General features: G+C 48.5%; 1 protein-coding gene across 2 annotated transcripts; it reads left to right on the plus strand.

Moving 5' to 3' along the window:
* The first annotated feature begins 426 nt into the window (after positions 1-426).
* Positions 427-20354, plus strand: Dcaf4 (DDB1 and CUL4 associated factor 4). 2 transcript variants are annotated; one of them, XM_005343309.3, is made up of 14 exons: positions 427-486; positions 4070-4178; positions 6867-6967; positions 7296-7453; positions 8156-8238; positions 10228-10330; positions 11770-11913; positions 13284-13333; positions 14471-14550; positions 15840-15938; positions 16037-16134; positions 16894-17067; positions 17504-17618; positions 19285-20354. In XM_005343309.3, exons 2-14 carry the CDS (start codon positions 4078-4080, stop codon positions 19515-19517), a joined length of 1539 nt encoding a protein of 512 aa, XP_005343366.1. In that variant the 5' UTR covers positions 427-486; positions 4070-4077; the 3' UTR covers positions 19518-20354. The 2 variants fall into 2 exon arrangements, with proteins under 2 accessions (XP_005343366.1, XP_013203230.1); XM_013347776.2 differs by having other exon boundaries at positions 4070-4166; positions 19285-19517.
* The last annotated feature ends 2957 nt before the right edge of the window (positions 20355-23311 follow it).

A 23311-nucleotide genomic window follows, 5' to 3' on the forward strand; every position in this document is an offset into this window, starting at 1 on the left:
AATTTCCTTGTTACTCTGCGGTCACGACGTCCTTTTTCGCTTTCCTCCTCAGCTTCTCCTCTGCTCTTTCCACAATACAATCACCTCTCCCCACAGCACATGAACGTTAACTCGGGCTTAAGTCCGGCCCTAAGCAGAAAGAAATGTTTCCAGGTACGGTCACCAGCAGGCGAAAGGACTCCGTCTGTTTGCCAAGACGGTGCCTGGAAGCGCAGGTAGCAACCTCCAGCCCCGCCCCAGCGCACGAGCTCGCCCCCCCCCACGCACGCCGGGCTACGACGAAGCGGAAGTACCAAGACCCGCCCTCCGTATAAGACCGCCCTTGCTGGCGTGGATGGACAGAGGCCTGATCCAATGAGACGGCAGAGCCAGTCTCCTTCGTCCTATGGGCTACGTCAACACAGATCGTAAGGATTTCCCGGATCCTCGCACGCCTCTCTCTACTTCAGCCGGACTGTGCTGCAGCTGAGAGGACCGTCTGGGCAGGTAAGCGTGTTCCGATGCTTGGCGCGCCCGTGGGTGCCGAAGGAGGGTGTCGCTGTACCCAGGCAGAGGTCGGGGAAGGCCAGGCTAAGGGCGGGAGGAATGAGCAAGTGCGACACGGTCGGAGTGGGCGTGGGCCCGGGCCTGGCGGATCCTGCGTGGTCCCCAGGGACCAGCAGCGTCCCGTCTACCGGCCCAGGCCGTCGCCTTCATTGAGATTCGGGCCGTGGTGGAGCACCGGCCCAGTAGTAGTTTTTGGTATTACATTTTGGAAGAGGTTCTTGTTTTGGTTGTTGTTTTGTGGTGCTTTAATTTTATGTGTGTGGGTATTTGGCTTACGTGTGCGCGCGCGCTCACGCACGCGCTGCAAGCATGCCTGGTGTCCATGGAGGCGAAAAGAAGTCAGACAGATCCCAGGTAACTGGAGTTACAGATGATGTAAGCCGCCATGCACGATGCTGGGAATCAAATTTAGGTCCTCAGTGCTCTTCACCACGGAGCCAGGTCTACACACACATCTTTTTAAAGAGGCTTTTTTAAAAAAATTAGTATGTGTGTGGGTCTGTGGAAAATGGAAGAGACCAAATGTGTTAGACTGCTGAAGCTGTGTGTAGTTGGAGACTGAGTTCCTGTGTGTGCTCTGAGTATGGAACCCGAGTTTTCTGAAGAGCAGCAAGCGCTCTTAATCTCTGAGCCATCTCTCCAACACTAGTGGTATCATTTTCGACATAGGGAGGTGAAGGGGTGGCTTGTCTGAGGTTTTGTACAGCTTGGCATATGAAAGAGTTAGTAAGCCCTGGTGCTGACCTGCCTCCATCCCCAGCACACCAAGTTGTGCGTTAGTGAGAAAGGCAGCCTTTCCACACCATTTCTTCAGAATCCGGGTGCTTTTGTGGTCTCCATAGCAACCTTGAGGAACACAACAACCCTCGGAGATCCACAGACACAGTCTTGCGTGTGGAGCAGGGCAGTAAGGTGGGGATAATAAATCCGCTTCCTGGAGAAGTCAAAAACCCCACTGTCTGGAAATCGAGTTGTAAATAACAGTGGAAATTGAGGTGCTGTCCTATGGGTGATTGCGCCCAGAGGTGTCGGGGACCCCCTCCTGCACCTTTAATGCGTCTTTGTCAGTTAGCTGTTGTTAGTTCTGTAAGCCTCCGTTTTCATGCTGTAAAGTGGGGTTTGATTTTATTATTGTCGTGTAATGTTTTTGTGCATGTGGAGGTGGTTCTCCTTCTGCGAACTTCGGGGATGGAATTTATAAGGATAGGGGTATGTGTGAGTGGATGTTACCCTGAAAGGCCAGAACGCTGTGTTGGATCACTTGGAACTGAGTTACAGGAGGTTTGAACTCAGATCCTCTGCAAGAGCAGCAAGTGCTCTTAACTGCAGAGCCATCTCTCCAGCCCTTTATTTTATTTTTTACACTGGACGGAACTCCTAATGAACAATCTGCTTTTTCCCATCTCCCTCCTGGTTCACTCATGGGCCACACTGGACAGGGCAGGTACCCACCTGGCAACTAAGGCCAACAGCTGGTGAATGTAGGATGTAGGGTGGGGTAATTTCAAGCACACTTGTTTCTCCCCATTTCCATTTTTATCTCAAGATGCCTTAGACTCTAGATTCTTAAATTGCACAGCTTCATAGTAGCTTGTTATCGCAAAATGAAATGCTACTGAAAGCAGCGTTAATTAAAGGAAACTCTGGTGAATGGAAGTAAGGATTATAAATTATTGTGCTCCTGGGCATTTAAATACCCTCCATAATCATGTGTGATCTTTTCATATTTAAGATTATAAACTTTGCCAGGTGGTTGGTGGCGTATGCCTTTAACCCCAGCACTCAGGAGGCAGAGGCAGGCGGATCTCTGTGAGTTCAAGGCCAGCCTGGTCTACAAGAGCTAGTTCCAGGACAGGCTCCAAAGCTACTGAAAAACCCTGTCTCGAAAAACAAAAACAAAACAAAAAAAAAAAAAAAAAGGAAAAGAGTACCTAGCCACAGGTTTTGTTATTGTTTTGGTTTGGTTTGGTTTTTCCTCAGCAGTAATTTGCATGTAGCCAACTAGGTCAGTAGGTGCTAAGAATAGAAAAAACATTAGATTTCTTGCCTAGCATGCGCAAGGCCCTGAGGTCTCCAGCACTGTAGCTAAATAAAAAGGAATTCACATCCCAGACAGGAATATATAAACAACGTTTAAAATGGACAAATAAATGTGGATATAAAGCACAATATGGATCTTGAGAGTGAACTTGCATTTCGGGAAAACATACTTTTCATCCTTGAATATGAGCTGGGTTTTTGTTTTTCTTTTTTTTGTTTTGTTTGTTAAGGGGTGCTTTTTGTTTTTGAGGGTCTTGATAGCGCAGGCTGATCCTAATCTCCCTGTATAGATTGGATATATCTATCCAAAGGATAGGCAGCCTTCAACATTCGACCCTCCTGCTTACCTTGCCATGTTGGGGGTAACAAGAGTACCTACCACCAGGCCTAAGTTTTCTTTTTATTTTATGTGTATGGGTGTCTGCCTGCATGAATGTCCGTGTACTGTGTGCAGTAGGTGCTGGAAGAAGGCCTTGGCGTGCATGTGGTAGTCAGAGGACAACTTGGAGTTAATTCTACCATTGGGTCCTGGTTCAGAGTCTCTTCAGATTTGGTGAGGAGCACCGTTAGGACACGTTTGAGCAATTCACCAGACCCCAGCTTTTTCTTTAACGCGCATGTGAGGGTGGGTGCCCTCCGGAGCCAGAAGGAACCTTGGATCCTCTGGAGCTGGAGTTAACAAGTGGTTATGAGCCACCCGATGTCGGTGCTGGAACTGACCTTCAGTGCTGCAAGAGCAATGCACGCTCTCATAACTGCTGGGTTCGTTCGAGACTCTCACTCACTGGGCAGCCTTAGGCTGGCCTTAACCTAGTGACCTCACTGCCTCTGCCTCCCAAGTGCAGGCTTTTGGCCATTCAAAGCCAACTGCAGGAGACTCCCCACCTTTGCCTCTAAGGAGCATTAGTTGCTAATGCAAGAGCATTTTTGCAGAATGCTGGGGATGGGGAAATAAAGACATCGAATTTACGTGTAGATCACTCTTCCAGAGTGTTTCTGCAGCTTGGATTAGAGAGGGAGCACCAGCAGAGATGAGAGGGAGCCATTAAATATGAACTAGACATCTGTGATGTCTCCAAGGAAGAATGACATCTAGGTGAGGAGGGCGTCTTGGAAAGGCACCAAGAAAGTTGTTTCTTTCTTCAAGATGAGTAAGAATTCACACAGAGTCGAGCAGTTGGTGGCACAGGCTCTGAGTTTGAAGCCAGCCTAACCATTCTACAGAGCAAGTTCCAGGACTGCCAGGGCTACACACACAGAGAGACCCTATGTGGGGGCGGGGGGAGGATGAAAAAGAATTACATAAGTGTTTGTGGAGAAGATGTGGAAAGAGTTAAGGTATTCTGATCACGTGGGGCACTGGTAGGAAAAGTGCTAGAGGCGGGCTTTTTAGGGAAGGCTTGTGTGGCAGCCCCACCAGTGACCATCATGAGCATGGGAGAGCACACAGCCAGGGTGTCTGATGTTCTGATTTCTCTTCCAGGAGCAGAAATGGGTAGAAGCATCTGGCAGAGCAGGAGACGACGTGAGCGGAGCCACCAGCAGAGCCCTGCCTTGGAGCAGAGTGGCCCTAGTGAAAGGCAAGTGCCCAGGTCGGGAGCCAGTTTTGTCCAGTGCTGCTCTGCTGTTGTGTACAGTGCCCGCCCCCACACACACACGCACACACACACACACACACACACGTGTGCTCGCCTCTCAGAGTGAGTCAGCAGTGAAGCCAGCAGGCTCGAAAGCTTGCCGTGTTGTCATCAGCCCGCTGCTCTGGAGAGTGAGGGCACAGCCATGGTCTGTTTCGTGGCCACTGGCTTCTGACCAGAATGCCAGCCAGAAGACTGCTGGTAATTTTCTGGCACAACTGGAGACCTGCTTTTCCATTTGGGAGGGGCAAAAAACCTTTCTGGGGCGATTTAGTGGAAGTCCTGGAAAAGGATTTAGAAAATATGTAGTTAACATGCATGTTGCTTATATAGATGTATATAGTATATTGCATATCTACATAATATATGCAAATCTTTATGTGGACTACAAGGTTTTTTTGTTTTTTGGTATGTGTGTGTCTCTGTCTGTCTGTCTGTCTCTATATAGCTCTGACAGCCCTGGACCTCTCTCTCTCTCTTTTTTTTTTTATAGTTATTTATTTATTTTGTATGCAATAGTCTGTCTGTGTGTGTTTGCAGACCAGAAGAGGGCAGCAGAGCAGACCTCATTACAGATGGTTGTGAGCCACCATGTGGTTGCCGGGAATTGAACTCATGACCTTTGGAAGAGCAGGCAATGCTCTTAACCACTGAGCCATCTCTCCAGTCCCCCCTGGACCTCTTTGTAGACCAGACTGTCCTTGAACTCATAGTGCGTGCACCACCACCACCACTCCCCCACACCCCCACAACCCCTGCCTCTGGCATACTAAATCTTCTATACAAAAACATACACAGAGAAGAGAGCAGTGACTGCTGTGTGCCTGCTCATCTTAGACTATAGTTAAGTACCGGTGTAACATTTTCCACATTTCATTTATTATCCCTCATGAAGGGGGTACAAACATCCTTGTCTCAGAACAAGAGCCCCCTGTCCCCACCCGGCCTTGGGTGAGGGCTCCCAGGACTTCTGACAGTAGGAATTCTTCATGCAGCCCTTGGGTTCACAGGTTGCTTCCTCTTTACAGCACACATGCCAGTTACATGTTAGTCCTTTTGTGTGTGTGTGTGTGTTTGTGTTTGTGTGTGTGTGTGTGTGTGCGCGCGCGCGCGTGTGTGTACGCATGCGTGCGTGTCATGGCATACATGTGAAGGTGAGAGGACAACTTGGGGATTCAGTTCTTTCTTCACCATGTGAGTGGGGCTCTGACCCATAAGCCCCCACCCTGGCTTAACTGTATAAAAACCCTTAATAAGCTGCCTGGCCCTTGGAGCCCTCAGCACACAGTGGGTCTCATTGGGTGTAAATTTCTAATTTGGCCCATAATGTAGAAAGTTCAGCACTACACCCAATGTTAGTATGTTTTGTTAGGAGAGCCATGGGTACTTTTGGGGCCCCAAGCCTTTCCCACAAGCCAAATTAGGTAGCAGGATTGATCTATGAGAGTCCCAGCCCAGTTTTGGCAGAGTGTCTTGGAAACCTGCTGGGTACAGCCACCTTCTGGGCTCTGGAAAAAAAAATGGATCAGCAGCCCTTGGATGAGAAAGACTAACATTTGTCATGACACTTAATCCATCCTCCTGCTGATACAGATGGGCAGAAAAAGAGAACATAATTTTCCCTACAGCTGTGCACAGCGTCAGTGCTGATAGAACACAGGCTGCTCTTTGCTTCCCTCAGCCCAGCTTTGCAAACCTCCTTTCATTGTGTGTGGGGAGAAGGATTATCTCAGGATTCTCACCCTGCATTTCAACCTGTCATTGCCACAGAGACCACTAGTGACTTCATAAATTCAGTGTGTTAGCCACACTTCCATCCTGTCGTTATGGAGGAAATTACCTCTGTTCCCAGAATCCCAGTTTCTCCATCTGTAAGGTTGTCTAGCCGGATACAGTTTAAACTCTTCTGCTGATGAAGCCAAGAGGAATGAAACTCATCTGGCTTTGTAAGTGCTGCTGAGGATAGATAGCCCAGCTAGTAGCATTCTTACTGGCAAAGATTTCTGATTTTCTTTTCATCCTGGAAAGTTCCGAAAGATCTCACAACATGCAAAAGTGAGCAGGGTGGTGGTGGCGCACACCTTTAATCCCAGCACTAAAGAGGCAGGCAGGTGGATCTCTGTGAGTTCAAGGCCAGCCTGGTCTACAAGATCTACTTCCAGGACAGGCTCCAAAGCAACACAGAAAAAAATCACTGTCTTGAAAAACCAAAAAAAAAAAAAAAAAAAAATGCCCAAGTGAGAAGAAAAGGGATTCCTTTGACAGGTGTCATGAGAAGAAAGAGAGGCTGGCCCTGTTTTAGCGTGTTCACAGTAGGTATCCATGTTCCCCAAATAATCACAAAGGTCAGGTGAAGGCTCAGACCTTCTCAAGTAGGACCTACAGTCAGACTGAGAACTGGTCTGGGGGATGGGCTCGTTTGATTCCCTGGGCCCTATGTTTTAAAGCCAGGTGTGGCATCATGTGCTTGCACTCCCCATCTATCCCTGGGCTCACCAGCCAGCCCCATCTGTTTTGTGAGTTCCAGGCCAATGAGAGATCCTGTCTCAAAAAGATGGATAGCCCCAAAGGATTGACACACAAGACTGTCCTTTGGCCTTCCTGAGCACACACACTCATATTCTCACAACTGTACGCCAACAGGGACACTGCAGGGACATCACAGAGCCCACAAGATTCTGGCCACCATGATGCTGAGGTCCCATCAACCTCATCCAGCAGAGCTGAAGAGTCGTCTGCACCAGGTAAGCAGTAATCTGGGTAGGGCCCCTAGCCTGTCCTCAGCAGGCAGTGAGTCTTTCCTGACAGCCCTTCCTCAGCCAGGGCTTAGATGTATCTCTTCTTGTTGGGGGGTTGGGAGTCCATCCTTAGCTTGAGGGAATTCTAAAGGCAGATTGATCTGCTGAAGGAAGGTGCCAAGTGTGGGGAATAATGCTTCTGGGGCAGATGTTCTCCCCAGTACAGAACTCAGTGACTGGCTGTGACTCCCTCAAACAGCGGAACAGACACACAGACTTTATTATTGGGTGGGTCAGTGTTTTAATTTAGTCAGTTGACTTCTTTTTCTTAAAGAACTTCCAGGCTTTTATTTTGACCCTGAAAAGAACCGCTACTTCCGTTTACTCCCCGGTCATAACAACTGCAACCCCCTCACGAAGGAGGCCATCTGCCACAAGGAGATGGAGAGCAGAAGGCTGCAGCTGCTGGACCAGGAGGACAAGCAGAGAAAGGTGGGCTCTCACCCTTGGCGCCCCAGTGCGTCCTCCAACTGCACCCACCTGCTACCCAATGCAGGTTGTCAACACGAGGGTCCTCAGTGTGCTGTCAGACACTCCCTGGATGGAAATGATGAGGAAACCCCATTTACTACTCCTTTTTCTTTCTTTCCTTATTTTTTATTGTTTTTATTGAACTAGATATTTTTCTCCACTCCCCTTCTACCCTCTTCCATGATTCCCACGCTCCCAATTTACTCAGGAGATCTTGTCTTTTTTTACTTCCCATGTAGAGTAGATCCATGTATGTCTCTTAGGGTCCTGTTTCTGTTTGCTGGCATAGACCGTGGCATCTGGCCTTGCTCTACACATCAGCCTGTTGCCCATCAGTGAACCTAGACAGGCGTGGCACAGACTCTCTAGCACAACTCACAGGGCTGCCTTGGGCTTGGTTTTTCCTCCTGCCAGTGAGAGACTTTTGAGAGAATACCATCAAATTTTATTCACCGAATTTCTGTCCACTTAATACCTGTTTCCTCACTGCGTCCTGTGGAACTAAATACCCGTTACCCAAACCACAGCACAGATAATCTTCAGAGAAGGCAAAGTCTCATAACCCAAACTGGAAAGTACTATATGTGTCCAGGGATGACTTTGAACTGTGCCACCATGGCTGCCTTCACTAAACTTCCTTTTGGTTTTTTTCAATAAACTTAGAAAATTACCAGAATGGGATTTAACGCATCCTCCATCCTACGAAAAAACCAGTTGGGTCTTCTCAACATAACCAGTTATTGCCGGTAAGACAATGCCTTATTTTGACTTGAATGTTCTCTCCTGTTCTTATTTCTGTAGCCCACCTTGTGCTACTCTGTGAGAAGTCTTCGTCACTGAGGTCTTCAGCTCATTGGCTACTTTCTTTATCTTTTTGGTTCTTCAAGACAAGGTTTCTCTATGTAGCCCTGGCTATCTTGGAACTCGCTCTGTAGACCAAACTGGCCTCGAACTCACAGAAATCCCCCTGCCTTTCTGCCTCTTGAGTGCTGGGATTAAAGGCATACACTGTCACTGCCTACCTCCTTTTTTAATTTAAGCCTGGTGACATATACCCTTAATCCCAGAACGCAGGATATAGATCCCCTGGCACTGGAGTTAGAAACAGTTGTGAATTGCTGGGAATTGAACCCAAGCAATCTCTCTTCAGCCCTTCTGGGCTTCTTGATCTGAGCTCTACTGCCCTAACCCTGGTTTTATGGATCATACAACCCCCCCTCCCCCCCTTCAACCAGCTCTGCCTTCTCCATCTTTTTTCCCAAGACAGGGTTTCTCTGTAGCTTTTTGAGCCTGTAGCTCTGTAGACCAGGCTGGCCTCGAACTCACAGAGATCCGCCTGCCTCTGCCTCCTGAGTGCTAGGATTAGAGGTGTGCGCCACCACCGCCCAGCTGCCTTCTACATCTTTTTTTTTTTAATATTTATTTATTTATTATGTATACAATATTCTGTCTGTATGCCTGAAGGCCAGAAGAGGGCGCCAGACCTCTTTACAGAGGGTTGTGAGCCACCACGTGGTTACTGGGAATTGAACTCAGGACCTTTGGAAGAGCAGGCAATGCTCTTAACCACTGAGCCATCTCTCCAGCCCCTGTCTTCTACATCTTAAGCAGCTCTGAGTAACTCTTCTCTCCTCAAAAAGGGGTGGAGACTTCATTCCATATATGGTGACACGTGGCATTGAGTGTATATGTGCCAGCTTCATCAGAGTGCTTGTGATGGGAGGCCGGAATGTAGCTTCATGTAGTCCTGATCCACATGTCTGATTCAGTCCCTAGCATTTTCAAAAACTGTATTTTTGTGGTGGCTGCCGCAGCTCTAACTAAATCTGGTAAGAGAAGTTAGTAACTCCCTCCCATTTTCTAAAGAGGAGTGGAGAGACTTGCTCCAGATAAAAGCAGAAACAGCCCTCCATGCATGTTAGGGAGCCCAGTGCCCACCTCAGGGAAGGCCAGCCGTGCAGGGGCAGCACACAGCCTCCTTTACTCCCTCCCAAGACGGAAGGGAGTCTATGCAGAAATGGCTCTTCTGCTTGAACTGGAAAGGGGCAGTAAGGGGGTGGCTGCACACCTGGGCTCCTTTAACTCACCCCGCGCCCCTCAGCAGTGGGTTCATCTCCCAGGCAGTCTCATCATCCTAAGAGAACCTGTACTCTGTGACTGAGCAGATCCCTCCAGAGTCTGACTACTCAGTTGTTTAGCTGTTGTTAGCATTCTGTGTGGGAACTGATGTGGAGAAGAGTGTGGGAAAAGGCAGAGACCTGGGTGTTTGCCTTTTTCATCAATTGAGACATGACCTCCTTGCTATGTTGCCTAGACTGGCCTTAAAATTCTGCACTCAAATCATCTTCCTGACCTCTGAGTTCGAGGTCAGCCTGATCTACAGAGTGAGTTCCAGGACATCCAGGGCTACACAGAGAAACTGTCTCCAAAAAAAAAAAAATTCTTAGGCTGGTGAGATGGCTCAGTGGTTAAAAGCATTGGCAGCTCTTCCAGAGGTCCTGAGTTCAATTCCCAGCAACCACATGGTGGCTCAGAGTCATCTGTAATGTGATCTGACACCCTGTTCTGGCATACATGCAGATAGAGCACCATAAACATAAAATAAAAAATCTTTTTTTATAAAAAAAAAGTTATCTTCCCTCGGAGGTGCTTCTACAGAAGTGCACCCCAGCATCAGACTGAGGTGTCTGGCTGTGGTGTCCATGCCCTCCCTGCATTTCTGTTTCCCTCTTCAGTTTATCCCATGAGCTGCGGGTGAGCTGCATGGAGAGGAATAAGGTAGACATTCAGAGCTCAGATCCTTCTGCGCTGGGAAGTGACCGGTTTAACTTCATCCTGGTAAGTGACACGTGTCTGTGTGCTCAGGTGCGGCTGCCACTGCTGGCTCATTGTGAGTGTTCACTGAGCCTGGCTAATGGGGTGTGTGTGTGTGTGTGTGTGTGTGTGTGTGTGTGTGTGTGTGTGTGTACACGTACGTACGTACATACACACTACTAACTCTTCAGTCCTGTCCTGTGATATCAAGCCTGGCTCTAGCCACATGATAAGAACAGAGGATCTTTTCTCCCTGGTTGTGGTGTGTCCAGCTGAAAAGGTGCACACTGTGGGCAGGATCCATGTGCCAGTGGCTGCAGTACAGTGGGTTTCTTTGCTCAGTGCCCCTGACCATAGCGGCAGGGCCCTGTATATATACCTCCATCACATCGACTGTAGGAAGTGGAAGGTCTCTATTTACTGAGATGTGAGCTGGATGGAAATTAAGGCCAACTACTAGAGTCTGAGGATAGTAGAACATTGTCAGGGAGCCAGAGTGTACCCTGCACATGAAGGATCCTGCTGGCGGGATGGGAGACCTCCTGGCCCAGGAGACCTTGACAGCTGAGCTTATCCATGAAAGGAGTACTGGGGTCAGGCCCCGATTCCCCACTGCTGCAGCCCTTCTAGTGGCACCGTGGTTCGAATCCGTAGATACTTGGCTGCAGTGGGTCTCTGCGTGCCCCTCCCTGGCACCAGTTTGCAGTCTTCTGGCGCTGGTGCCTTTGGTAGAGAGTCTCCCTGTCACCCAGCATCACATTCGACTGTTTGGCTTATGGCTGGGAAGGCAGTTTTCCACATTTGACTCTCCGCTAGTAGGTTCATCAGAGCATGTTAACTCTTCAAGCTTGCAGAGTAGGGGGAGTTTCACCTATGTGCGTGTGTGTACATGCATGCATGTACACTTGTGCACACAAGCACATGGTATATATATTTTTTAAAAAGATAAATATGGAGATTTTAGTTTGAATTAACAGTGTTGTGTTTTGTTTGGAGCTCTGTTGGCGGGGGAGTTTGGGGGCTTTTGGGGACAAGGGAACTATGTGCCACAGGCTGGCCTCTAACTCAGTTCTCATGCCTTAGTAAGCTTCCTAAGTGTTGGTATTACAGGCACTGTGTTGTATTTTTAAATTAAATAGAGCAGGATCTCCCTATGTAGCTGAGAGGTTCGTGATAGAACTCAACAGTTTATGGCTTTCGTGGTGGGATGTGGTATATCCTCTGGGCCAACATTAAGATCCTCCCAGACTCAGTTCTGAGGGACTCACTGATGACACCAGACTTCCTGGCCACACACTCTCTTTACCTTCTTCACCCATGCGTCAGAAATGGCAGGGCAGACTCTGGGCTTTGCTCGAAATCACTTAAGTTAGGTCCCTGCCATATTCCCTCATGGAGAGGAGCTTAGGCAGCCGCATGGCTCAGCCTGAGAGATCACTTATATATAGCCTGTTTCCCTCCAGGCAGATACTAGCAGTGACCGCCTCTTCACAGTGAATGATGTCAAAATTGGAGGCTCCAAGTATGGCATCATCAACCTGCAGGGTCTGCAGGCCCCCACATTCACGGTGCACATGCATGAGAACCTCTACTTCACCAACAGGAAGGTAGGTCCTGCCGCTCCAGCCTTGCAGCTTGCTTGCCTTTGGGCCTAGGGCCCTGCTGTAGTTGCCTACATTCAGAGAGGGAAAGGAGCTTTATGAAGAATGCAGGAAAAGCTGTCTTACCTTTCTGAGGGACAAATGGCTTGTTAGTGCCTGAGAGCCCACAGGAAAAAGAAGGCCCAGAGCATCTTCAGTTGGGAGACAAATTTAGTTGAGGTGGATGGGATGGGGTATGTGCCTTCACTGGCCATCGGGGCATTCTTTTCTAAAGGATCAGAACTGATGTGGAGGGGCGTGGCCCCTGGAATGTGAGCTGCAGTGGTCATAGTTTGGATGGAGTCTCTGGACATCACACATGTCAGGTGCTCTCTGACCAATGGCAACTTTTAAACTGCATCCAAGAGGCTGTGACTTCCTGTTCAAAAGGGACATGAGCCACATGGTTGAAAATGACTTGGGGAGCCAGCTAGAATCTCAGTGCACCAGATGGCTGAGACTGGAGTGTTGCTATTTGCTTGCAGTTAGCCTGAGCTACACAGTGAGCCTAGCTATATTTTCTTTCCTGTCTCAGAGGAGGCAGAGAAAGGAACAAAAGAAAGAAACCCCTGCTGGGTGAAGCAGGACACAGCACACCTTTGGTTAAGAGTAAACTCATCTCCTGGCCCTTTAAATTAGATGAGAAAATGCAGGTCTGCCTTAGGGGTATGGGTAGCATGGGACCCTCCCTGGTGTGCAAGGGGTGAAGAAGTTTGCTTCTTCTTCCTGTACCTAAGAGCAAAACCTGAAAAAAGAAATCACATGTCAACCTCTCTAATGCTATAACCCTTGAATACAGGTCCTTATGTTGTGGTGACCCTCCAACCATAAAATTATTTTGATATTTCATAACTGTAATTTTGCTGTTATGAATCACAATGTAAATATCTGATAAGCGGGATATCTGGTATGTGACCTGTGAAAGGACCACTTGACAGCCCTCCCAAAGGGGTCGTGACTCCAGGTTCAGAACCTCTGGATTACGGGTTAACTTAGTAGTAAAGTGTTGGCCTGGTGTGTTCAGAGCTTTGAGTATAGTCTCAATCCTACAGGGGGCGGCTGGTAGGGTCATGTGTTTCTTTTTTAATTTTAAGGGATGTGTAGTATGCATGCATATACACGCACATACATGTGCACGTGTCTCTGTGTCCAGAAGACACTGGATCTCCTGGAGCTGGAGTTACTGGATGTGATACCGGGACCCAGGTCATCTGTAAGATCAGCAAGTGCTGTGCTATCTCTCCAGCCCCTAAAAGCCATTTTTTAGAAAAGCATTTGACCATTATTCCCATGAGCGGCAGTCAACCTAGTTTTCTCTCTCCCTGCTTCCTCTCCAGGTGAACTCTGTGTGCTGGGCCTCACTCAGTCACTTGGATTCCCACATCCTGTATCCTTTAACCTGTGATAGGTCTAATGCACAACCACAACCTGGTATAAACCTAAGCATCTGTGGAGATGGCAGAGGGGGAACATTCTGTACCCTTGGATCCCTTTCTGGACAAAGACTATACCTGGGTCCAGAGCAGCGTGTCTTCATAAGCAACTGAAGTTCAGAGTTGACTGTTTTGACTGTTGTTGGATGATGATGAAGTTCCTATGTGCCAGGCATCTGGGACTTGGTATGTAATTTCTAGAAACAGCATTAGATTCCAGACCCTGCCTCTATCACTGACATACAGTCTTGGGCTCTTGGGTCACCAGATAGACCCAGTATCCCTGCCAGGAGAGTCAGTGCTTTGGTGAAGGAGTAAAGTAAAAGGGATTAGCACAGTCCTAAAATGGTACCCAGCTGTGAGGCCGGAGGGAGAAAGTAGTGATTAGGGGAACACTGAGGAAGGCAGTGAGGGAAGTACTTTGTTGTTGTTTTGGTTTGTTTATTTTCTTTTTTCGAAACAGGATTTCTTTGTAGCTTTGGAGCCTGTCCTGTAACTAGCTCTTGTAGACCAGGCTGGCCTCGAACTCACAGAGATCCGCCTGCCTTTGCCTCCCGAGTGCTAGGATTAAAGGTGTGCACCACCACCGTCTGGCAAGGGAAGTACTTGGACACTGAGCCACAAGACTATATCTCAGACCTGTGCCTTTAGAACACACTGGTTTCTGGCCTCTCAGCAAGCCTTTGCTCTGAAAACACAGTAACCTACTGGGATTGCCAGCTGGGCTCTCTCTGTAAGATTAAACACACAATCATGACACTTGACATTATTCATTCCATTCATTCACTAATGAGTTCTTCAGCCTATGTGCTGTCATTGAACTTGAGACTTAGTTCCTCGTGTGCACAGGGAAATTCATGTGCAGACATGTTATACTTTGGCCTCCAACAAACTGAAAACCCTGCTTCTTTGGTGATTTCCGGGGAGTAAGCTCTTAACTGTGACATGTTGTGACATGTTCCTAAGAAACTGAGACCGGATGTGGGAAATGTAAAAAGAGCTGTATCTGGACTTCCTGAGATGTGCTGATGGCCATTTTCTCCCCGAGGAGACCCTGTCCATTACACCTATCCTTAACAGATTTTTTGCAGTCTGTGCCTCATGGGCATCGCAGAGACGCCAGGCTGTGCCACCCTGCTCCCAGCATCACTGTTTGTCGGTACTCACCAAGGTATGACATGTCCTTTCCTTTGTCTTGAGGAAGGCCTGTGTCCTCTGTCTCCCTGAGGGTCTAAGCTGGGTGACCCTGGTTCAGCATATGGGATGGGACTGGCTGTGGGAGGGTTCCCAGAGCCTGCCCCAGGAACAGTGCATTTTAGAGTTTGCTGCTTTTTATAAAGCCTTTGTGAGGTCATTTCAGCAACAGGGCAAAGTACCTGTGATAAAGTTCACATGACCAGCCAGCACAAGACGTCAGGACACTGGGTTGAGCTGCCCGTAGCGACCATTCAGAGGGCGTTGGTTAAGCTCCCGAGTGTGGTAGCCATGCTGGCTGGCTGGATGCAGTTTGATTGCTCCTTCTGGCAGACCTCTGCGTATGTGCTATGTGCAGACATCAGGCAGAGCTGGCCCAAAGCACAACTACCCCATTCCTATATTCAAGCACATTGCTTGGTCTCTGAGATGGAGGCAGTGCCCTACCCCAGCACGTTCCTCACGGAAGTAGATGAGGCCAAGAGCATTTAGCTCTGTCAGGATCTCACTGCCCAACAGATTTGTGGGACATGTATCTTACCACTTTACAGAGGAGGACAGGCCAAATTTGGCCCCACAGAACTAGTTTTTCAGTACTAGAAGTCTTGATATTAATTCCCTTAGGGAACGATATGAAGTAAGAGTAGAAATCGGAATGGGATGTGGGGAGCCTTCTGGGATGCTGGTGTCTTAGCTCCTAGTTGGAGTAGTGGACACATGGCTGGATTTCCCCCTTGAGTCTGTCAGTTCATAGTTTCATTGTTTGACTTGAGCACACAGTTGGTGTTGGGACAAGGATTGAAGCCACGTTTCCTGTGACACCACACCGCCCTGTGACAGCTGTTAGCACTGTGAAGGCCACAGTCTGGACTGAGGACACGAGTTGCTCCCAAATCATTCTCTAGTTACCACAAAATCCAGTAAAGGTCCCTGTCTTGGTCCTAGAGTTCTAGAGGCTAGGAATTCCAGCAGCACATGCCAGCCTCTGGGGAGGGCAGTCCATTAATTGCTGATGTCTTTCTACTGTAAATGCACCGTTACCACTTTGGAGACATGAGCTCACCAGATCCTCATCACTTCCCAAAGGCTCCATCCCTGAAATTTTTCAGCATTTGACTTGGGGTGGTTGTTGCAAATCTGGACTGTGGGAGACATCCAGACCACAGAACAGCTTCTCCCAGTGATGTCCCAGATCTGGTGGTTGCTAGCCTGGTAACATGGAGAGACGTTACTGGGCCTGGACGGCAGTCCTGTTTTCCTTTGCAGGTACAGACCAGCCTGGCATGCTCTGCAGTTTCCGGATCCCTGGTGCCTGGTCCTGTGCCTGGTCCCAGAACACCCAGATAGATAACTGCTTCAGTACAGGTGAGTCCTGGCCACAGACCTGAAGGTCCCACGCAGCGGTCCTCTCCCCAGACTGCCAGCATCTCTGACCTCTGGGACCCATTTCTTGTCTCCACAAGGATTGTCTCGGAGGGTCCTGTTGACCAACGTGGTGACAGGACACCGGCAGTCATATGGGACCAGCAGTGATGTCTTGACTCAGCAATTTGCAATGAAGGTTGGTTGGATCAGGAAGGGTATAACAGAACATCCCTAGATTGACGTGTTGTGGGAGTCAAACTGGGTTTCCGTGGTATAGCATCTGGGCCGCTGCTTTTACAAGAAAAAAGGCATGGGAATGATCAGTGGGTACTTTGTTGTTTTGTTTGTTTGTGATTTTTTTTTTATTGGTTGGTTTGATTTGATTTGGTTTACTTGAGACAGAATCTTACTATGTAGCCATGGCTGGCCTGGAACTCACTTGTAGGCCAAGCTATCTTTGAATTTGAGATCCCTCTGTCTCAGCCTAAGGAGTGCTCAGATTAAAGGTGTGTGTATGCCACCATGCCCAGCAGGGTTTGTTTATTTGTTTGCTTGCTTTACCAAGACAAGGTTTCTCTGAGTAGCCTTTGCTGTCCTGTAATTCACTCTGTAGACCAGGCTGGCCTCGAACTGTCAGATCTCTGAATCTATAGAGCGAGTTCTAGGACAGTCAGGGCTACATAGAAATACCTTGTCTCAAAGAAAGGAAGAAGGGAGGGAGGAAGAAAGAAAAAGGGTCGGACAGTGGAGCTACCTTCAAGCACTTAGAGGCTCACCACAAGGTGGACACTGGAAGAAACACAGGGTCCATGTCTTCTACCCGCTCACAAGAACTCAGCCTCCCTTCTAAATCCATTGAGACCCAAACTCCTACCAACCCTAATGCCAGGCAGGACACACCCTTCCATCCTTAGGCACAGGTGGTAAAAACTGGGCGCTGACCCTCTCTCCACAGACTCCCTTACTGTTCAATGGCTGTCGCTCTGGGGAGATCTTTGCCATTGACCTACGTTCTCCAAGTCAAGCCAAAAGCTGGAAGGCCACCCACATTTTCCATGAGTCAGCAGTGACCTCTGTGCGGGTCCTCAAGGAAGATCAATACCTGATGGCATCAGACATGGCTGGAAAGGTAGGCAATCCTGACTGCCGGCCTCTGAGAGACCCTGGTACCAAGACGCCAGGATGGGGATTGCTGCTCCATGTGAGCTTAATCTTGCCTCCATAGAAGTATAGAGCAGTTAGGGTTCTGGAGAGATGACTCAGCTGTTGTTCCTGAAGTTCTGAGTTCAATTCCCAACAACCATATAGTGCCTCACAACTATTTGCAATGAGATCTGGTTTCCTCTTCTGGCCTACAAGAGGAACATTGTATACATAGTAAATAAATAAATCTTAAAAAAAATAAAGTACAGAAGGGCCTCTAGTTCTGTGATTTGATGAACTCAAGCTTTAGGAGTTAGAGGCTCCAGTCTCCATATTCTAAAAAGGCCACTGAAGATCACCTCATCCTCCCAGCTACGTACCTGTTAGGCCTTCCCAAGTAACCCCCGTGCTCTCTCTCCCAGATCAAGCTATGGGACTTGAGGGCCACTAAATGTGTGCGGCAGTATGAAGGTCACGTGAATGAGTATGCCTACCTGCCCCTGCATGTGCACGAGGAGGAAGGAATTCTGGTGGCAGGTGCGTGGGGAACGGGAGATCTCTGTGAGGGCTCCCGCCTCTTAAACAGCAGAGGGAAAAGTGGTAAAACTAGCACTGAACAATGGGAATTATGGGCCACTGACAGCATTACCTCAGAAACAGGCAGGTGATGAACATCAAAACACGGCAGGATTCCATCAGGCATCATCTTGTCTAAACACTGCCCGTCCTGCCATTCCTGTCAGAGGATGCTGAGATCCTAGCCTTTTAACATTACCCATGATCTACAGGGGAAGTGCAGCTGTCTGGCCACCAAGCCCTGAGGGAGTTAAAGTAACTAAAGATGGTACTGTGTCCAGGCCACTGCACAAAAACCAGTGTTTGTGTTTATGGAACTGTAGGCCCTTGACATGTTCTGTCTTGAAGGCCCACGTGTGCTAATGTCTCTACAGACAGCACTCATTCCCTGTTAAATTCTTGGCTAAGCAGCAGCACAGTGCTAGGACTTTAGATGTATAGAAGATAAGCCTTGCTGAGAGCTAGGCACATGTTACAGGGGGGCCTGCTTTTTGGGGTTTTCTGTTCTGCCCAGTTCCCAATAAATCCCAAAGAAAATCACACAGAGGTCTACATAAGTTATAAACTGGTTTGCCCATTAGCTCAGGCATTGTATTAGCTCTTATAACTTATATTAGCCCATTATTCTAGTATATGTTAGCCACAGGGCTCAGCACCTTTTTCAGTGGGGCAGGTCACATCCTGCTTCTTCGGTGTCCAGACAGAACTGGAAAGGAATGGGCTTCCTCCTTCCCAGAATTCTCCTGTTCTCATTGCCTCACCTCTACTTCCTGTTTGGTTGTCCCGCCTGACTTACTGCCTGGCTGCTGGCCAATCAGCGTTAATTTAAAACATGATTGACAGAATATAGACAATTGTCCCTCACCAGGCACAGATGTCTGCACAGCTGCCAAAGCAAATCCCATACTTCAAGTGCATCCTCTGCTGAGGCACACTATGGTTCTACAGTCACTAAGTGCTCAATTGAAATCTGATTGCTGAAGCCCCCACAGATCTCTAGGAGCATGGAGCATCTAGGTGCCACAACCCATTGTGTTCCATGACAATTTGCTCAGAACTAAGAGTCTTGCAGACTTAACTTGAATTCTTCAACCAGAAATAGCTGTCATCTGCTCTGCCAGGATGTAACAAAGTTGAGAGATCTTCCTGCTTAGTTCATCAAAAGGAACCCAGCTGCCTGGCATCTAGATCAGGTGGGCTGGACTCCCACTTGAAGAATCCTTACCCATGAGCGGCTGCTGTGTGACAGCCAGTTTATCCTTGGTACTTTGCACACCTGCAGCTAGTTCGGGTTCTGGAGCAACAGACTGACTCATGGTCTTTTTTTTTTTTTTTTTTAGTTTTTCGAGACAGGGTTTCTCTGTAGCTTTGGAGCCTGTCCTGGCACTAGCTCTTGTAGACCAGGCTGGCCTAGAACTCACAGAGCACAGAGATCCACCTGCCTCTGCCTCCTGAGTGCTGGGATTAAAGGCGTGCGCCACCACTGCCCGGAGTTCCGACTCATGGTCTTAATTTTAAGAATAGATTAGTAGAAATACCTCCCACCATTGGGCCTGAGAGGTCCGAAGAGCGTGTCTACATGTCTTTGCAGTCTCTGACCTGCTGTGTTGTCTTCCCTCTTTCCTAGTGGGCCAAGACTGCTACACAAGAATCTGGAGCCTCCATGATGCCCAGCTGCTCAGAACCATACCTTCCCCATGCCCCACCTCTAAGGCCAACATTCCTAGTGTGGCCTTTTCTCCTCGCCTTGGGGGTGCCCAGGGATCCCCAGGGTTGCTCATGGCTGTCCAGCAGGACCTTTACTGTTTCTCCTACAGCTCATTCTGTCCAAGCGATCTGGAGGAAGGCAGGTGGGAGTGAACGGCAGCTTCCGTTTCTAGTGAGGAGTTTTTTAAGTGGTGCTTGATGTATTCAGATGGTATCCTAGTTCGCAGGCAGTGCAAAATGGTTGGCTTGGGGGGCTGGAGTGATGACTCAGCTGTTCAGAGCATTGGCTGTTCTTCCAGAGGACCTGGGTTTGACTCCCAGCACCCACATGGCAGCCCACAACCGTCTTCATCTCCAGTTCAAGAAGCCAACACCCTCTTCTTCCCCTGGACCAGGCATTCATGTGTAGACGTCACATGCAGGCAAAATACCCATATACATAAAGCAAAGTATAGTTTTATTCCAATCAGCATATTAGGAATAACTTCAGTAAAGCAACAGTTAAATTGTGGCCTCGGAGCATGAAAGGCCTTGTCATGAGAGGTATTTACTGGCTTTGTGTCTGAGGACTCACTGGCTTTGAAGTCATTCATTACACACTGCCTTCTCAGACAGTGCCAGTGAGTTCTGGAGTCTTCTGTTACTGTGCAAGGCATTTGAAGGGGAAGATAGAGTCGGAGAGCCAGAGGCAGGCAGGTCTACAAGAGCTAGTTCCAGGACAAGCTCCAAAGCTACACAGAAAATCCCTGCCTCGAAAAGCAAAAAAAAAAGGGGGGGTGTAGATGGAGCTTTTCAAGTGCTCTAGCTTCAAACAATCCTCGTGCCTTCTTGAGTTTTCCAGGATGGAAGGGACAGCAGCTTCTGTTACAGTGACTTGAGTGTTCTAAAGCCCAAGACCAAATTTGATTTTTTTATAATCTTGGAACTGCAGTTTATGAATAGTGTTAAAGTCCTTTCTACTAACTATTTCAATAAAGTAAAAAGAGGTTTGTGTGATGTGCTGTTTCCGCATCTGAATCAGCTCTTGCTCCCTTAAGCTGGGGAAGCATGGGTCTGCCCAAGGAAATCCCTACTGGCAGAGACCCTGAGGCCAGCTTGCTCTGTGACCCCACTGCCACCCTCTGCTCCTGCACTAGGAGTCTGCTCTCTAGACCTCTCCAACCTCCTTGTCCCTGGCAGTGGAGCAGTGGGGAGGGATTGATAGTCCTGGCTGGAGCACGAATAAGAACCCAGAGACAGATCTCTACCAAATCTTCAGACCTAAGGGACGAATGAGATCCTGTCTCCATGAATCCTCACACCTCTGAGTTCCTGTCTCTTCCAGTTTATATTCCTCTCTGCCCAGCCAAATTGCTCACCTCCACCTTCCTAGTGCTGAGACACTGGGATTAAAGGTGTGAGCCGCCACCACCTGGATCTGATTCTGGCTCAATCTTTGGGTAGTCCAGGGTAGCCTTGAGCTCAAGAGATCCTTTGGCCTCTGTCTCCTGAGTCTGGGGATAAAAAGTGTGTGCCACCACACCCTGGCCTGTATGGCTGTCTAGTGTGACTGCTTTGCCCTCTGATCTCCAGGCAAGCTTTATTTATTAAAGCACAAATATGCCACTATATCTGGCTCCCTTCCTGTTGGGACTGTGAATGTCTGACCAGAGGCCTTGGCCTTGACTGAACACAGCTTTCTGTGTCCTAATGACTGTTCTGTTCGTCTCAAACATGCAGTAGGCACAGTGCTCCCCATTTAAGCAATTACCCATTGAATGTTCTTTTTCCCCAAGAACCCTAATATAAATAACATCCTTGGTAGCTCACATTTTATCTGATCCCTGTAACAATTCATAAAGGAGAGGGAATAAATAGCATGGTTTATATCAGTGCCATCTTACAGACGAGGAAGCCAGGGTCCAGGTTCAGTGGGACAGCATGTGCTCACCAGGGCCAGGGACGAGGCACTGGCCTCCAGTAAAAAGCTGTTGCAATTTTAAACTCCCCTTCAAAGAAGCCGTACCTGTGCAAAGACAAGGATGATCGAGTCCAGCAGCCTGCGAAGTCCAGGCTCTTAGGATAGAATTGTGAAACCGGGGTCTAAAGGATAAAGGAGCAGTTTAGAGTATGGCCATGGCTAAGCTCACCCAGCAGCAAGCAGTGCGTGTTGATTACAGACCATCAGGCTGCTCTGGTCACATGTAGTGCCTGGATCCATGACAAATACCTTGGGGGAATGTGGCAACAGAAGCTCACCAAGGGTGGACTATATATGGTATATATTACAAACAGCAAATGGAGCTAGTTCCATTAACAAGAACAAAAGCTTCAGGCACAGATCCCATTTCTGCCCTCTAGATGATTCTAAGTTGGAAATACAAACATGGTTGCACAATTACCATTACGACAGGATCTTATTTTTTTTCTTTTTTTTTTTTTTTTAACAACACCTGGAAGCCTGTTTTTGTGTTCCCAACTAGAACAATCTCTAACCTCTGAGCCAGTTGCTGGCAGAGAGAAATATTACTGTTCTCACGTACCATGAACCTCAGAACAATGAGAAAGGTTGGACTGCCAAGCCCTCCTGATCATAACAGACAGTGGCTTTTAAACTGGCCTCCTAAGGAAAAGATACTGACCTTACTGGAAATGCAGACTTCACAGGGAAGGAAAACACAGAAACAGTCGCTTTGGCACCTCTCAGGGCTTGGTTACTGACACCAGGAAGGGGCTCTGCACTGCAGCTGTGAAACATGAGCACCTGTTTCACAGGCAGTGGTGGCGCATACCTTTAATCCCAGCCACTGGGGCAGGGGCAGGCGGATCTCTGTGAGTTCGAGGCCAGCCTGGTCAACAGAGCAAGTTCCAGGACAGGTCCCAAAGCTACAGAGAAACCCTGCCTCGAAAGACCAAAAACAACAAACCCCTGAGCACCAACCACCCACCTTCCGGGATGGTTGGGGAACTCAGCCAAAGCTCACACGATACCTGGCAGTGCAACAGGCAACTAAATGGTTTTCCGACTCCCGGTAAGCCTACCAGCTGAGAAAGCCAGGAGACAAATAAGGGTCCCACCAGGCCACTGCTTAGGAGACCACTCAGCCAGGACTAGCCTCCCCTAATCACGGTGCTCATGTCGAGCGACCATCCTTACCTATAAGCTAGCTTTGTGCAGTTCTTTAAAGCCCCAATGAAGGACCCAGGGAGGAAATGACCTGTGTAGCTGGGGCCAGGGGTTATCTGTGAGGAGAGGGACGGGCTGTTCCTGGAGTGCAGCCATGCCATTTCTTAACCAGGGTGCTGGTCGGAGTGGTGGCATCCAGCTGGAGAAAACGAACCAAGCTGAGAGGTTTGATGCTTGAAGTTTCTGCAGGCCTTGTTTTCAGCCCACATTTAGCTAGCAACCCCTCCCTAGCTGAAGCTGGGATTCATTTTTTTGTTTTTTTGGGGTTTTTGGCCAAGAAAAGAGCCCCTTTCTGATGCCAAGGTGCTTTCTCTCCTCCACTGGACTCAACAGCATGAAGAAAAGAAGTTTTGTAGATCTCCTGTAAGATCTTCTATGAGAAGATCCTGAAATCGGCGGGAGGGTAGAAATGACCCCACCACATGGTTAGCAGGATTCACACTCAAACACCCTAGCAATGATGGAACAAGAGGGTCTTACACAGCCAATTTTCACCTCTCTTCTCAAAAATAAGAGAAGGAGCAGGGGAAATAAATGAAAAAGCAGGGAAAGGAAAAGCTGCAGGCCAGTGTCAGTGGTAACAAAGGGACACGACAGCACAATGGGCGACAGGAAATAGCGGTTCGGAGGGGCATGGAAGTGGTAAGCACATGCCTGGGACATACAAGGCCCGCTGAGGCCCAGCACCACAGTTTCTCACGGCCTCTGTAGCCCACTGACCCTCATCTGTAGTTTGGTGTAGTTATGCCCAAACTACACCACGACAAAACCGCACACGGAA

Source organism: Microtus ochrogaster, chromosome 1, assembly GCF_000317375.1.
Source record: "Microtus ochrogaster isolate Prairie Vole_2 chromosome 1, MicOch1.0, whole genome shotgun sequence".
Classification (NCBI taxonomy): Eukaryota; Metazoa; Chordata; class Mammalia; order Rodentia; family Cricetidae; genus Microtus; species Microtus ochrogaster.

What these genes read in the sequence shown, in the direction of transcription:
- Dcaf4 (XM_005343309.3), top strand. Translation starts at nt 4,078, where the DNA reads ATGGGTAGAAGCATCTGGCAGAGCAGGAGACGACGTGAGCGGAGCCAC. An exon ending in AACATAACCAGTTATTGCCG is followed by an intron (nt 8,239 to 10,227) that starts GTAAGACAATGC and finishes TTCCCTCTTCAG; the next exon opens with TTTATCCCATGAGCTGCGGG. An exon ending in CACTTGGATTCCCACATCCT is followed by an intron (nt 13,334 to 14,470) that starts GTATCCTTTAAC and finishes GATTTTTTGCAG; the next exon opens with TCTGTGCCTCATGGGCATCG.